This window comes from Hemicordylus capensis, chromosome 3, assembly GCF_027244095.1.
Source record: "Hemicordylus capensis ecotype Gifberg chromosome 3, rHemCap1.1.pri, whole genome shotgun sequence".
Taxonomy (NCBI): Eukaryota; Metazoa; Chordata; class Lepidosauria; order Squamata; family Cordylidae; genus Hemicordylus; species Hemicordylus capensis.
The window spans coordinates 51,884,265-51,900,966 of NC_069659.1; the positions used below are offsets into that span (position 1 = coordinate 51,884,265).

Here is a 16,702-nt window from a genome sequence, read left to right on the forward strand (position 1 = left end):
ACCCATGGGAGTGGTTAACACCCTCTGTGCACTACACCACCACTCACTCTGGGCCACCCAAGCACCCCACAAGTGGCTTTAAGGTTTTTCTCCATAGGGAAGAATTGAGGTTTCAGCAGCCCCATAACTGCACTTGGGGGGTGCTGGAGTGGCCCAAAGTGAAGGTGCCAACCACCCCCATGGGTTGCTAACCCATGGGGTACTGGGTTTTATTGCTTCTGAAGTGTTCTGAGTGTAGATTCTTTAGTAGCAAATAAGATTTTCAATGACAAACCATGAATCCACTCTCATTGCTCACCTTAAAGACACATAAACTTCAAAAATCACTTAAAAATCAGCCTTTTGCCCAATTCCTTTCAAAGAATTCTGATAGCTTCCTGGCCCCCCTTGGGCACTACCACCCACCAAACTCCACTCTAGGACACCCCTTTCCCCCCCGACGTGAAGCTATACATTTGCTGCAATCCTCATTATTCCCTATGAGGAATTCAAAAATACTTCTTAAGTTCACCAATAATCAGAGGAGTGTCCAATTGCCTTGGGTTTTTGTGGGTGGTAGGAACCCTGGGTGCCTACCACCCACCCCACTTTTGTGCCCCAAGGTGCTCCACAATAGGGGATAATGGGCTGGTTCGGGTTGAAAATGAGAAAAATAATTAAAAATATTTCAAATATTTATTAAAAATCGTAGGAGTGTCTGATTGCTTCAGAGTTTGGGTGGTTGTTGGCACTCATGGGTGCTACACAACAGGGAATAATGGGCTGACTCGAGTTCCATTATACCCTATGAGAGAAAAATAAAAATAAATTTCAAAAATTCATTTAAAAAATCGTACAAGTGTCAGATTGCTTTGGGGTTTGGGTGGTAGGTACCCATGGGTGCCAGCTACCACCCCACCCACATTTGTAGGTTCGAACTGGTTCAAACCAGTTTGAATCGAACCACCCCAAGTCTGGTTTGAATTTGAACCTGCAGCTCGAACCTGATGGCTAGTTTGGTTCAAATTCGAACCACCCTGGTTTGAATTCAAACCCATTCAAGTTCAAACCGGTTTGCACATCCCTAGTATGTTGCAGTGTGTAATCTGGAAAACGCCTTGGTGACCACAGAGCTATGTGGTTTTCTTGGTAGAATACAGGAGTGGTTTACCATTGCCTTTCTCCTGCACAGTACGAGATGATGCCTTTTGCCATTATCACTGAAGTGAGCATCCACCTCCAGCACCTTCCCATATTGCTGCTGCCTGATATAGGTGACTACAAATATTTATTTACTAAGCACAGTCTGGGAAGCACACTGGCAGGGATTCGAACTAACAGCCTCTTGCTCTCTAGGCAAGCTGCTTCCCTGCTGCACCACCACAGCCGATTCCAATACTGAGTGATTGATTAATTAAGTGCCGTCAAGTTGGTGTTGACTTTTAGCAACCACATAGATTCTCTCCAGGATGATCTGTCTTCAACTTGGCCTTTAAGGTCTCTCAGTGGTGCATTCATTGCTGTCATAATTGAGACCATCCACTTTTCTGCTAGTTGACCTCTTCTTCTCTTTCCTTCAACTTTTCCCAGCATTATGGTCTTCTCAAAGGACCTGAGTCTTCACATAATATGTATGATAGTTTGAGCCTGGTCATTTGTGCGAGTGAACATTTTGGTTTGATTTGTTCTATGATCCATTTGTTTGTTTTCCTGGCTATCCATGGTATCCTCAAAAGCAGTGTTCTGTCTAACAGGGATTTCCAGAAGTTGTTGGAAATCCCATAATTCCCAGCCAAAGGCCACTGCAGCTGGGGATGCTGGGAACAGTGCTCAAAAGTCTTCTCCAGCACCAATTTTCAAAAGCATCAATACTTTTTCTATCTTGCTAGTCCAGCTTTTGTATCCATAGAGTGTCAAGGGGAATACCATTCTCCGAATGATTCTAATCTTTGTAGGTATAGACACATCATAACATCTAAATAGCCTTTCCTTCATTGCAACCCTACCAAGTGCTAGTGTGTGGCATATTTCTTGACTGCTGGATCCTTTAATGTTGACAGTCAATCCTAAAAGGCAGAAGCTATCCACCACTTCAATGTCTTCATTGTCAGTTCTGAGGCTGATTGCTGTACCTGTTGTCATTAGTTTAGTCATCTTGACATTTAGTCGTAGTCCCATTTTCTCACTGTGCTCCTTGAATTTCATTACTAGAGCTTGCAGATCATCTGCATTCTCAGCTGTCAGAGTGGTGTCATCAGAATAGCGTAGGTTATTGAGGTTTCTTCCTCCAACTTTAAAACCACGCTCATCTTCTTCCAATCCAGCTTCTCTCAGTATATATGTTCAGCATATAAATTGAATAAAAAGAAAGTATACAGCCTTGTCTTACTCTTTCCAATACTTATAGGAGATCTCTATTTAAAAAGAGGACGGTGGGACCCTCTTTAAATAGAGATCTCCTATAAAATTGTTGGATAAATGCCCCTGAAGAAAGCTCATAGCTGAAATGTGTTTGGCATATCATTACTACATGAATAAAGAAGATTGCACACAGATCCCCACATCCTAAGACTTGGGGTCTTTCCTATTGCCTTTTCTTTAGATGTTTCCCCTCTCTCTCTCCCTCTCTCTCTCTCTCTCTCTCTCTCTCTCTCTCTCTCTCTCTCACTGTTTTCAGTTTTGCTAGAGCAAAAAACTGTTTTTGTTTCTTTTTTTCTGATTTTGAGTTGTCATGTGGTGACTGATTGTGGGGTGGGTGCTAAATTGAGCATTGTCTTTAATCTGGTCTGTGGGTTTTTTCTTCTGTCTGTCTTGTTGTTGAAAATATATTTATATTCTGCTTTGTAACAACAAAGCTACATTGCAGCAAAACATTTAAGAATATGGTTCACTGCCCCAGAATAGCTCACAGTTTGGGGACGGAGGGGGGGGCAGTGGTTAATCTTAGATTAAAGATTTTGATAGTTGATTTTATAGTGTTGATAAAAGCAGGTTTGTTTCTAGCCTACTTTCCAGTAGGCTTATGAGATCACCTGGCATTCCATGTGTGTGCCCCTCTTCCCCCAGGGGAAAAAAATCCCCCTGGCATTGCAAAAAATCAACTTTGCAATGCCTGGACCAATATGAACCAAACTGAGTACAGTTGTAGGGACTCACAGGGACACCTCAGTGGCATAGTTTGTGATGATGTCATCCATCCCAGTTCAAGATGGCGGATGAGTAAACATTTGAAGCGAAAGTATTACTGCTTCACCTCACTTGTGAACCACTTAACTGATCTGAACCAAATTTGCTACAGCTGTAGGGACACATAGACACAGCTCAAGGGCAGTTTGTGATGATGTCATCCACCCTGATTCAAGATGACAGACGCACAAATGGCTGAATAACAAGGGGACTAAATTGTGAACTGCCTAACCAATTTAGTCTAGTTGTAGGGATAGTGAAAGAAGTCAGATCAGTTCTTTCTAGAATGCCTTGTTTTTAATAGTCATGGTGATGTGTATAACTTGTACCAGATATGTTATACCAGCACCTAGCATGTGTAAACTCCATAGCTGACTTTATGCCACAGGCTAAAGAAACTATTTCTGTGCATCTTTACTCAGAAATAAACTGCCTAGAGATTTACATATCAGGCAGTATACAAATATGATAAATAAATAAATAAATAAATAAATATGTTCCATTATATTCCATGAAGCTTATTTCCAGGCAAATGTGTGTAAGATTCTTGATGAAATATTTTTATGCTAAGAACAATTATGGAGAACGCTTAAATGAAAGTTCTTGTTGCTTGGGCATTGTTTTGGTAAGTTATATTTCCCTTCCACTTCTCTGTTCATCTGGTAGTCACAAGAAAGGGTAGGCTCTAAATATAAGATTTTCAAAGTTATGAATAGTTGTGCAGTAAATCATTAACAATCAACCACTAGATTGTTTTATTTCAAACTGAACACACAGTCTTGTTCTCACATGTGAAATGTTTGCAATGGTAGTAGTATTCTGTATTTAACTGAGTTTGTGATTCAGTCGTGCTAACCGAGACCATTGTGCCTCTGGGGAGGAGAGCTGGACTTCATTAGCAAGCATGAATTTCCTTTGCTAAGCAAAGTTCCTTGGTTTGCATACTATGGAAGATTACACGTGAGCACTGTAAGATATTCTCCTTAGGATGTGGGGCCATTGGAAGAGCATCTGCATGCTCATACTTGCATGCAGGAAGTCCCAGATTCCCTCCCTGAGATACTCTTGCTGTAACCTTGAAAAAGCCGCTACCAGTCAGTGTAGACAGTACTGAGCTAGATGAATCAAGGACGTTACTCGGTATAAGATAGATTCCTATCTTCCTCTACAGGCAAATTAATGGGGTGGGTGGGCATTGCTTCTTGCTTCTGCATCTGAGGTAGTGGGCATGGCTATAGGGGACTGTTATGGAGAGCACCTCCACTTCTGAATTTGTGACTACAGCACTATATGCAGGAAAAATAACAATCTCTCTCACAATCATTTCCTGGGAAATGTAGGCCTAGTTCTCACAGAGGTGTCTGGGCTGTATCACTGATGCTCTGATGATTGACTGATCCTTCATACAAAAACATTCCTTCCACACAGAAAATGTGACCTTAAGGAGAAAACTAGGCTAGACTCCTTCCTCCAACATCCTTAAAAAAAAAAAAAAAAATTACAGATGGGGAAAATTGAAGAGAGGAACATTCAATCATGTGCACTTACCTGAAATGGACTAGGTATTGATTTAGGCACAGGTTTACCCATAAGTCTCTTTTCCATGATTCTTTGGGGTTGTAAGAGACACATGTCCTTTCTCGTCACTCTCAGAATAATCTACTAGACTTCTAATCACTTAACTATTCATTTTTGAATCAATTGCTCCCTCAGTTATTGAGGGATTCAATTCTGGTTCAAGGCCAATGACAGATTTTTGCTTTGAGCTCACCAAAAGAAAATCCCTCTCTGAGTCAATATTTGGGTTCAGCTTCAAATTCCATTTGGCTTCCAGGTTCCAAAAACTATTATTTTCTTTACCAAACTTTATACATCCATTTTAAAGCCAAAGTCTTAGTGCATTTCCTTGATGCTTTCTTTTGCTAAGGAACACAGCATAAAAATGGAAGAAGGCAGCTGTATTTGTGAATCTGTTCTAAAAATCAGCACTACCCTTCAGACGTTTCTGCTGCTCCTTTCTGGAACAATTTATACAGGCCCAGATAACAAAGCAATACTGATAGCTGGCCTACTCAACAGGATGCTAAACCCAGTGTTACATAGGAAGCTGCCTTCTACCGAGTCAGACTATTGGTCCATCTAGCTCAGTATCATCTACACAGACTGGCAGTGGCTTCTCCAAGGTTGAAGGCAGAGAGAGAACTCTCAGCCCTCTCTTGAAGAAGTCAGGGAGGGAACTTGGAACCTTATGCATGCAAGCATGCAGATGCTCTTCCCAGAGCAGCCTCATCCTCTGAGGGGAATATCTTACAGTGCTCACACATGTAGTCTCCCATTCAAATTCAAACCAGGGCAGACCCTGCTTAGCAAAGGGGAAAATTCATGCTCACTACCACAAGACCAGCTTCTAACCACACAGCTAATTCTAATCACACTGCTAATACCCATCAGAGTGTATGATCACAGGGTTGTGTGCAAGGGCATCATTAGGGGGTAGCCCATGGGGCTTGAGTCCCTAGTTTATGGCCCTGAGCCCTGAATCTCATCAGTCACATCCTTCTTGAGTGGGGGGGGTTGCCTCTGCTGCTCCAGCAGCTATTGCTTCTTGTCTCGGTCTTTTCCGTAAAAGGTGCTGTACTGAAAACAAAACATATGCTTTAGCCCCCAGCACAGCACTCGTTTCCTCCAGATTCCCTTTGGGGAGGAGTCCGACATTATTATTCATGGGGGTGGGGATGATTAGAGTTTAATCATCAAAGAGGGGCTCTGGGCCCAGATCCTGGGTCTTTTGAGTACCTACCAACACCCCTGGTTGTCTGTCCCAGTTTCTCCGTTGCAATAATAAAGAACCTTGCAACGAGAAAGTATATTGAGATCTATAGGTAAAGTGCCGCCACTTGCCGTGTGAGTAGCAGAGTATTGCCTATACATTTTCATTAAAGACAGAGACCTATCCTTTCTCTAGAGAAAACTGTTCCTGAAGAATGCCAAATCCACCCAATTAAGGAGAAAAGTTCCCATACCGCAGAAATAGCACACGGCAGCCAAAGAGAGAGAAGCTCAGCATGCTCTCCTAAGATTTACAGACTTTGCTTCGGAAATGATACATTTAACACACGTGTGCCATGTGTGTACAAAAGGACAGTTTCATGGTTCACAGACACTACAAGAACTCATGACTAGTCAAGGTATCCCATGATGGGCACATGTCCATGGTAATTTAAAAAATTTATATACTTTCCAAATAATTTTTGTTTCTGTTTGGGTGTTTATAATACTATAAAGTGGCCCCGTGAGCCTTGAACTCACTGAAAGGCAAGATAGATTCAATACATAAAACAAAACAGGTATTTATTTACCACACAGGATGTCAAACACATAGCGTAAGAAAGCCCCAACGAGGCCCTCTTGAGAGACAATATTTCAAGAACAGCCCTGTGCAGCTTGTGCACCAACAGATGCTGACCCAGAAGAAGAATCTCCTTTACGTTTACCTTACATTTACAGTAGCCAGCATGGACATTCATTAACTACATATCCATCACTCAGATGTTTCATTTACTGTTAAGCCTGTATAAATAGCAGCAGCTCCCACCTTAATATTGAAAAGGCTAAAGATGCATTATCTAAATGCATCTTTGCAGAACCCACAAAGAGGATCTTCTGAAAAAGTCCTATTGAAAGCAAGGGAACTGCAGTAGATAGAGTGCTCCCATGGTCCTGGGAATTCCTTTTCATTCCAGTTGTTCTTGTAAAAGGAGAACTTTCCCATACTCTGCAGGGCACAGTGAACTGCTGCAGCATAAGCAGTTCTCTGTATCCCTCACTTCCTCCAAAGGAGAAGATCATACTCACCTGCCATTCTTGGTGACAATCATCTCATTTGTAACTTCTCTGAACCTCTGCCACAGAGCAGCATCCTCCAAGACAACCAGGAGCTGCTTCTCAGTGGGGTCTCCTTTGTCTCTTCCAGCCTGGAGCTCATTCTCCACCACATTAAGCAGCCTGGAGATGGTGCAATCGCTATGTTTCTTGCAGCCCAAATCAGTCATGGTGACTTTAATGTCAGAAACTTCTCAGATGACTTAAAAAAAAAAAATCAAAACCAACCCCACAGCTCTAAACCCAAGCCGATTAATTAGCCACAGTGGAACAAATGTGCTCACCTCAGCCCTTTGCTATGGACTTGTTCTTCCCCCACTATGTCCCAACAGGATGATGACACCTGCGTGTTAAGGTTTTAACATGCACACACAACCTTTCCTAATTACTGGCTGTCAGGTGGGAGGCAGCCTGATTATGCAATTGGCTGCTTCTGAAGAAGAATCTTCCATTCAAATCACTAAGCTTTTATCTTTTTGAGGGGGTTTAATTAGTCTGCTTAAGAACTATATTTCCATTAATGGAAATTGTTTAATGTCTCAACTGAAACAATGAATGGAAAGTGGGTCTGTGCAGATGCAAATTCCTGCTGGGGGAGAAGAGAGAGAACAACATTCAAAAGCTATCTGTGGGAATATGTTGGTGTTCTCATCACAAGTACAAATTTACCCATTTACTTCTGTTTCACTACATTTTTCTCAACCATTACGTTTCTGCTTATCATACCATATGGTTCTAGCCTTAAAACAGGAGAACAATTCGTGCATGTTTACTATTTCTAAGCCCAACTAGCTATTCTGGGGAATTAGAAGGGAGGGAAAGAAGGTGTGCATAATGTTCTCAAAAGTATACTTTCTGACAGGGGCGTAGTGGAGGGGGCATTGGTACTTCTTGGCCTCTGGCTGTTGAGGTGGGCATGGCCATGGGGGCTGTTACGGAGATCACCGGCACTTCTGAATTTGCAACTACATCACTGCTTTCTGGACACCTCAACACACAAAACTGTAAACCTGTTTACTAGAGATGTGCACGAACCGGTTCGGCGCTCATTTTCTGGAGTGCCGAACCAGTTCAAAAGTCTGACGTTCGAGCCGGTTCGCGGGCAGGGGTCATTTAAGGGGCAGAGATGGTGCCCTTACCTGCCCCGTTGCTTTCCCCCTGCCAGTGCTCTCCCCAAAAGCATTGATGCAGGGCTGCAGCATACCTCCTTGCAGACCCAGTGAACGTCATCACGCAAATGGCTGGTGCACATGTGCACGGGACGCACATGCACATACTTCGGTTATTTGCATGATGATGTTCACCGGGGCTGCAAGGCGGTACGCTGCAGCCCTGCACCAATGCTTTTGAGGAGAGTGCCAGCAGAGGGAAAGAGGTGGGGCAGGTAAGGGCACCCTCCCTGCCCCTTAAAGGACCCCCCCACCTCCCGGGAGTGCACAAACTAGTTCGTGCACATCCCTACTGTTTACACAACCATTCTGTATGTTCAGGATGCTTTTCTTTCCTCCCAGATTGCACGTTGATCATGGCAGAGGGATTATCTGATTAATCCAGACAACCATTCCATCCTTAATTGAGACAACCATTCGATCCACTAAGTGTGCATGCAAACAATCTACCCCTGCTCCCATGACCACACATGCACACACATAGACTTTGCTATACCTGCTGCAATACTCCTGGTAAATTGGATTAGGTGACCATTGTTTGGCACAGAGAACTTTAGGGGCAGCCCAAGATATTGTGGCACCAAATGCTGCCTCGCCTCCACCTGAAACCATGATTCATGAAAGAGCCACCCCTGGAGTTAAAGGTACAAATTACAGCCTTATAGAGCAAAATAGTTGTCATCACCGTAATGTCACTTTAGACTGAAAACAAAGATTCTTCCATCAGGACACTCCCTTTTGCAAGTATATTATGGCAGCAAGCACCATCTGACAGGGAGCCTATATGCTGGATCTGGGCCTAGAACATTTTTTTCCAAAGTATGATAAAATGTTCACCCACAGTTTCAATCATAAGGGGGAGAAAGTTTTCAAACTATAAGAAATACGGATATTTTTACCTTTCAGTGTTGCATGTCTTCTTTGGATTTTGTATGTGCCATGTATGTGATGTGTAAATGTTCATATTAACTGTGAATCCCTTACTGTTAGATGGCACCAACTTTGTTATTCAAGTCAATTACCTGTGAGGTCAGTTTGTGCAGCAAAATATATTTATCTCCAGCACCAAAGAAGTAGGCCATTCCCACATTATAGCAACTTCCAGTCAGAGTCAAATGCTATTTTCACATGTTATGTGAAACAATACAATACAAACTCATACAATCTATATACAGGTACAGATCGGTATACAGATCTGCAAGCACAAATCCACCCCCAGCATAGTACTTCCAGTGACTGTTGCTGGTGTGTGTCTTATGTTTCTTTTTAGAATGTGAGCCCTTTGGGGACAGGGAGCCATCTTATTTGTTTGTTATCTCTCTTTGTAAACCGCCCTGAGTCATTTTTGGAAGGGCAGTATAGAAATCAAATTAATAATAATAATAATAATAATAATAATAATAATAATAATAATAATAATAATAATAATATACAGATACAGTTATTTACACAATATGTTGAACACGCACAAAAACATGTATAAGTGCATAGAGATCTGAATGCAGGTACAACTTAAGGTTCGAATAGGGCTAAAATAAGCAAAGTTATCCAGTCTTGCTGGGAAGGAGGAGTTACAGGTCAGTGTTAGAGCACATGCTTTACATGCAGCAGTTCCTGGTTCAATCCCTGGCATCTCCATGTGAGGCTAAGAAAAATGTCCGAAATCCTAGAGGAAGGCTGCTAATTACTGAGCCAGATGGGCCAAGGGATTGACTCAGTCAAAGGCAGATTCATGAGTGTGTCCAATTTATGGTACATGAGGAAGAGATAGTGTCAGTGCCACACCAAATAACCTTTGACTTCTATAGCCTCATGGATCAGATTTCTTCTGCCAATAAAATGGTTGAGAAGCAAAGACGACTCATACCTTCCACCCTTTGGAAAAGAAACAAGCAATTTGACCAGTCATCCACCTTGTTGGCTTCACTGAACTCCATTAAAGTGGGCATCCGCAGGACTTTTACCAGAGGGTGGCAAAGGCTGCAATCCTATACACACTTACCTGGGAGTAAGGCCCATTGAATTCAATGGGACTGGCTCATTCCAGGGGGGAATTGCTCCCTTGACCCCCCTCCAGATATCTGTGAGGTGGTTTCTCTTATTAGCAACCATCTCCTCAGTTATCAGTTGCTGCTATACCATAAAAACCCCAGCCTGCCTGCCTATCTCAGCCATTAGAAATATATTTAATTGACCCTTCCTTGGAAATGATGCCTGTACAAGTAATGAAAAGACTAATCTTTCCTAAATCACTTAAAAGCCAATAAGCTCCACCAGTGTCAAGACCTGATTAAAAACACCAGCCAAGCAGCTGTCTTTTTGTCCTTCGTAATTATGACTTGGCATTGGGTGTCATGGCAAGGTAGATATTTGGTTTCCCTAGAGCTTCTGGAACTGAACGTACAGGGAAGGGAGTGCATTCACATGGGACAGCAGGGAGATGGAAAGAATAAGTTTTCTTGGATTTCATTTGATTAAGAATTTCCTTCTCTTTTGCAGGCAGGAGAAAAAGTCTGCAGGAAAAAACAGCTATCAAATATCAGGTGAAGAGGAAAAATTGTTTTCCTGTTCCATGTCAGCAGCTGTTAGCTCCAGAAAGTTTTAGATTAAACTCTATCTGCTAATCAACCAATAAATAAGCAAAGTGATACCTAGACAAGCATGCTCCCTGATGAACCTCGGCACATATAGTGTATAATGCATTTAACAGAGTTATGATATCTATCCATCCATCCATCTTTATTTATTTATTTATGGCATTTATACACTACTTTTCAGGCAGTTTACATTTTTAAACAATTAATAAACAGCCACACTAAAAGCAACATGTTTACTTACTTTGTCTCTTCTCTCTTCGCCTCAGAGCAAGATGGCCCCTTGCAGCTATCTTGTAGTAGCAGGGGCATAACTATAATATGGCACGGGGAGACAGTTGTCTGGGGGCCCACTGCCTTGGGGGGCCCCCCCAGAGGCAAGTCACATGACTGACTCCCCCAGCCATGCACCCGCCTGGGCTTCCTTCAGTTGTATTCATCCTCCAAAATTGATGTGAGTGTTAAGACCTAGAGCTACCAGAACAGCATGTCTTTCTCTAGTATCATTAAATGACTTGCATCGTCCACAAAACCTTTCAGGGGATGGAGCCACTCTGGGAAGAGCAGAAGAGTCCAAGTTCCCTCCCTGGCAGCATCTCCAAGATAGGGCTGAGAGAGATTCCCACCTGCAACCTTGGAGAAGCCGCTGCCAGTCTGTGTAGACAATTCTGAGCTAGATAGACCAATGGTCTGACTCAGTATATGGCAGCTTCCTATGTCCCTTTGTCTTCTCTCCTTCCCTCAGAGCAAGATGGCCATTCATAAGGGCCAAGCTAGACATGACATTAAACACATTGAAACTATTCTCACAACCAGCATAAACTGGGCTAAGGGAGCCCAGCCCAGTTCCTGCTGGTCATGAGAACCACTGGGAGCTGTGTGGCTCCTGGTGGTGGCTCAGTGGTAAGCCCGCTTACGGAACCTGCCACATAACCCAGGTTTGGGGCACAAGCACACGCCCAAAATGGGTCATCTGATCGTGTGTCTGCTGTGGTTGCTTGCGAGCACACTCGGGGAGGGGGGATCCCAGAAATGCACCATGCACTTGTACGGGGAGGGGGGATCCCAGAAATGCACTAGGCACTGTGTGACGGCACTTTCCTTCGCCCGACCCCCGGAGCTGCCAGGCGAGGTGTGGGCAGATGGCAGGAGAGCCACTGCTCGTCTGCACCGCCGATCCACCTGTGCAGGGAACCCCTTCTGATTGTCTGTGGGGAAAGGTTAACCCTCTTTCCCCCATTAGCCCTGAAAGCTCTTCTCACTGATTGAGAGAAGGACTTCACTGTTTGGCTCTGCCTTGTGTTTACTTTTGATGAACAACAATTGCAGAAGGTCACAGTCTAGGTAGGGTCTGCACTGCAGCATGGGGGCAAGGAAGGGATGTAACTCTTTGCCCCCACCTTGCTCTCAGTCCAGATCAGTCCATCCCCCTTGCTATTTGTTACAGGAGGGAAACCTTCTGAAAGGCTTCTTGATATAAAATACAAGTCAGTATGTTTCAAACATTTTAATTGTGTGAACGGTGCCTAGCAATATATAAGAATAGAGCGATGAATTATATATTTCACTTCAGCCATTTGAATTGTCTTCAACTTTATGCATGCGTTTTGATTAAACATGTTTCAGTATTTCCCTGTTGTGCATGAACTTATTTAAAGAATATGTTCATAGTCACATTACAGCTTACTCTTGCTATCACTTATTATGCAAGCATGGGAGTACCTGTGTATTATGGGTGGAAAGGTAAAACAGAATTCTATCATATTATTTCACCCAACCCACCCACCCCCCAGCCACAATCTTCTTAACGCTTTCTGTTTGCACTATTCATGCTAGAAGGGGCATTTTAATGCCCAGGATCACCTGTTCAATAAATGTGCCAGTTATTTATTGAATCCATGGGGAAATGGCTACGTTATGAGGAGTAGAAGTTGAAAAGCAGAAATGAAAACTTAAGATCACAGTTGGATCTTCCCCCACTGCATTTATTTATTTATTTATCAGATTTGTACACTACCCCGAACTTTCGTCTCTGGGTGGTTAACAATAGCATAAAACAAGTTAAAAACATATACAAAAATGTTTTTGTTTTATAGTGAGGGAAGGATTGTCTATCCAAATAGAGAAGCACAAACTGACTTTCCTGATTCCTTCACAAAAGGCCTCTTTAGATAGTCTGTCTTCTATAAAAGACTCTTTGATGAGTTTGTCGAAGAAAATAGGTTTAGAATTTCTACAAATTAAGAAAATAGACAGTATTGTTACATCAATCTCACGTGCACACAGAACAGTTGGAATATTCATGAGGCAAAAAGGGGAGGGGGAAGTGAGTGAGTGGGCACAGAAAGGAGGAGGGAATAAACAGCCTCTACCCTTGTTGTCTGACTCTTTAGCCCTGGAAACAGCTGTGAAGGGGCTGGCTAGTGAAATCTCCCCCCTCCCCATCAGAGAAGGAGAAATGTCTTTAAAATTAGCAACAACTATAGTTGAATAGTTTAACTCATGTCAATAGTCAGCTCGTCTGGTGGCGACCCAGAGGGGGGCCTTCTCTGTAGCCGCTCCTGGACTGTGGAATGCGCTCTCTGCAGACATCCGTAATTTGAATTCTTTATTGGAATTTAGGAGAGCCCTAAAGACCTACCTGTTCGGCCTGGCCTTCCAGTGCTCTTAAATTGTTTTAAAGGGTCTTTGATGTTTGTGAACCACCCTGAGCTAGTTTGTAAGGGCGGTCTAAAAATCGAACAAACAAACAAACAAACAGAACAGGTTCAGTCACACAGGCCTTGGCTCCTTGTGCATTACTGCTTCTGACAGTGACCACATTTGGCTTCATTTTACCTCAGAACTGTGAGACCTCAGCACTCCTGATTTTACCACCTTCCAATCTGTAAATCATAGTGGGAAGGACTGCTGAGTTCTTTGTTAGGACCAGACTTTTAACAGTTTTGTGCCAGGCAGACATTCAACTTTGCCTAGCATAGGAGGATGGAAGGAACACCTGTTATTATTCTGCCTGTACTTCAACTGCTTGACAGCCAGAAATGAAACAAGCAATGCTTCAATTATATAAAAGTTACTATTTTTCCACCTTATTCCACCCATGTTTAGCCTACTTTCCTTAAGGAAAGTAAGCTTAAGAGAAAACCTGGCATTCTGTGTGTGTCCATGTGTCCCTATCAACTTTGTAATGAACCACACTGGGTACAGTTGTAGGGATGCCTCAACGGCGTAGTTTGAGATGTCATCCAGCCTGATACAAAATGGTGGACACAAACATTTGAGGAACAAGTGGGATAACTTGTGGACTGCCAAACCGATTTAAATCAAATTTGCTGCCGTTGTGGGGACACCTCAACAGCATAGTTTGTGATGTCATCCACCCCAATTCAAAATGGCAGATGTGTGAATGTTTGAAGTGTAAGTGTGTGCTGATTTGGACCAGATTTGGTACAGTTGAAGGGACACCTCAATGGCGTAGTTTGTAATGTCATCCATCCAGGGGCGTAACAAGGCTGGAGTGGGCCCAGAGACAAAATTTTAAAATCGGCCCCTCGCTGATACACACACACACACACACACACACACACACACACACACACACCCCACAATATATAGTCATGTGACTTGCCTCGGGGGGGGCCTCGAGGCGGGGGGGTCCCCAGGCAGCCACCTCCCCTTGCCTAATAGTAGTTATGCCCCTGCATCCATCCTAACTAAAGATGGCAGATGTGTGAGTGTTTGAGGCACAAGAGGGTTAACTTGTGAACCACCTAACTGATTTGAACCAAATTTGGTACAGTTGTAGTGAGCAACACATAGGGACACCTCAGTGGTATCTTCTGTGATGTCATCCACCCCAATTTAAGACAGCAGCTGTGTGAACTCAACACACAAACCCTTTTGTAAACAGAAAGGGTCCCCACCCCTTTAACTGACATTCACAATAAGGGCAATTATAGAATTCTACCTTTTCAGTGCATGCTTCAGTGGAGTGAAAATTGTGGAGGATTAGAAGGGCAGTGGGGGCTGGAATTTATTCCAGATTAACAAGTGCAAGATCACCCTATTCAGACATTATGCGGGCATGTGTGCAGATGTCTATTCACATGAACATGTTTGTGTAAATTACTGTACACAAGTTAATTTTAAAACCTGTGCACAGGCCCCATCTAATGTAGAGTACACATAAGTGTACTACATGTTGATTATTATCTGTGATTTGTGCATGCATACATTTGTACAATACATGTGCAGATTGAATAGAACGCTTGTCTATGCAGCATCATTTCTGAAAGCAGAAACTGTTTAGGTGCTATATTTTATATATTTACTTTTCTTTGTAAACCGCTGTGTGAACTTTGGTTGAAGAGCGGTATATAAATAATATTATTAGTAGTAGTATATATGAAGAAGAATTCTGTGATTAGTTGCTGACAGGACAGTGAAGTATTTTAGACATTTTATAATGTTGCTTAACACTTTTTTACTTTAGCTTAATCTAATAATAATAATAATAATAATAATGAAGATGTAAAAATATTATGGGACTTCCGACTACAAACAGACAAACATCTGCCACACAATACACCAGATAACACTGTAGTCGAGAAGAAAGAAAAACAAGTCAAAATAATCGACATAGCAATACCAGGGGATAGCAGAATAGAAGAAAAAGAAATAGAAAAAATCACCAAATACAAAGATCTACAAATTGAAATTGAAAGGCTGTGGCAGAAGAAGACCAAAATAATCCCAGTGGTCATTGGCGCCCTAGGTGCAGTTCCAAAAGACCTTGAAGAGCACCTCAACACCATAGGGGCCACAGAAATCACCATCAGCCAATTACAAAAAGCAGCTTTACTGGGAACAGCCTATATTCTGCGACGATATCTATAACCATTGACAATAAAATTCTGGCATCCCAGGTCCTTGGGAAGGACTCGATGTCTGGATAAAACAAACCAGTCAATAACACCTGTAATAATATTTCTATACTGCCCTTCCAAAAATGGCTCAGGGCAGTTTACACAGATAAGTAATAAATAAATAAGATGGCTCCCTGTCCCCAAAGGGCTCACAATCTAAAAAGCAACACAAGACAGACACCAGCAACAGTCACTGGAGGTCCTGTGCTGGAGGTGGATAGGGCCAGTTACTCTCCTCCTGCTAAATAAAGAGAATCACCACGGTAAAAGTTGCCTCCTTGCCAAGTTAGCAGGGGTTTTACATAAACAAGGATGTTTACTCATGAATGAGAATAAAGTAGCACTATGACTACCTTTGCTGTGGCTACCACCACTTTCATCATGACTTGACAGGAGTACAAATCAATGGCAGACATGGGTGAAAGACCTTTAGGACTGATCCATTGCTTAAGTAAGTTCTACAATATTTTCTTCATATCTGCAAAAATAGTTTTAATTAAACCAAAATGTGAGCTTACACAGAGATGGCAATGGAGTATTTGGAGGTACAGTAATCCCTCGAACTACTCGACATCCGATGTTTTCGAGTTACGAGCGACAAAAAAGACCGGAAGTAGTTGCCAGTTTAGATTCAGCTTACTCGACCTACGAATTTTTAGATGTGGTTTCCTCGACTTACGAATGTTTCCAGACTTCCGTGGTGCGCTCTTCGACTTACGAAAATTTCGACCTCCGAACGTGCGTTCAGAATGGATTAATTACGTAAGTCGAGGGACCACTGTAGTCTGTTTCTTTCCTATGTTCTACAGACTCTCATCCTGTGCTTAAACTGGTGTAAACATGCAGCTCCAAGCCCAATTACTTTGTTTTCAGGCTCAAACACCAAGTTAGAAAATTTAAGCAGTTGCCAAACTGTTTTATGGTACACCCCTTGAATTCTACCATAGTCTAATATATTGTCCAATGA

General features: G+C 42.6%; 1 protein-coding gene across 1 annotated transcript in view; it reads right to left on the reverse strand.

The window, feature by feature from the left end:
* Positions 1-7,350, reverse strand: part of TBX19 (T-box transcription factor 19) — a 29,941-nt gene extending 22,591 nt beyond the window's left edge. The window contains exon 1 of the mRNA XM_053311235.1: positions 7,021-7,350. Coding sequence (XP_053167210.1) covers positions 7,021-7,217 — 197 coding nt within the window. The 5' untranslated portion in view covers positions 7,218-7,350. The remainder of the gene's footprint in view (positions 1-7,020) is intronic.
* Between the last annotated feature and the right edge of the window lie 9,352 nt (positions 7,351-16,702).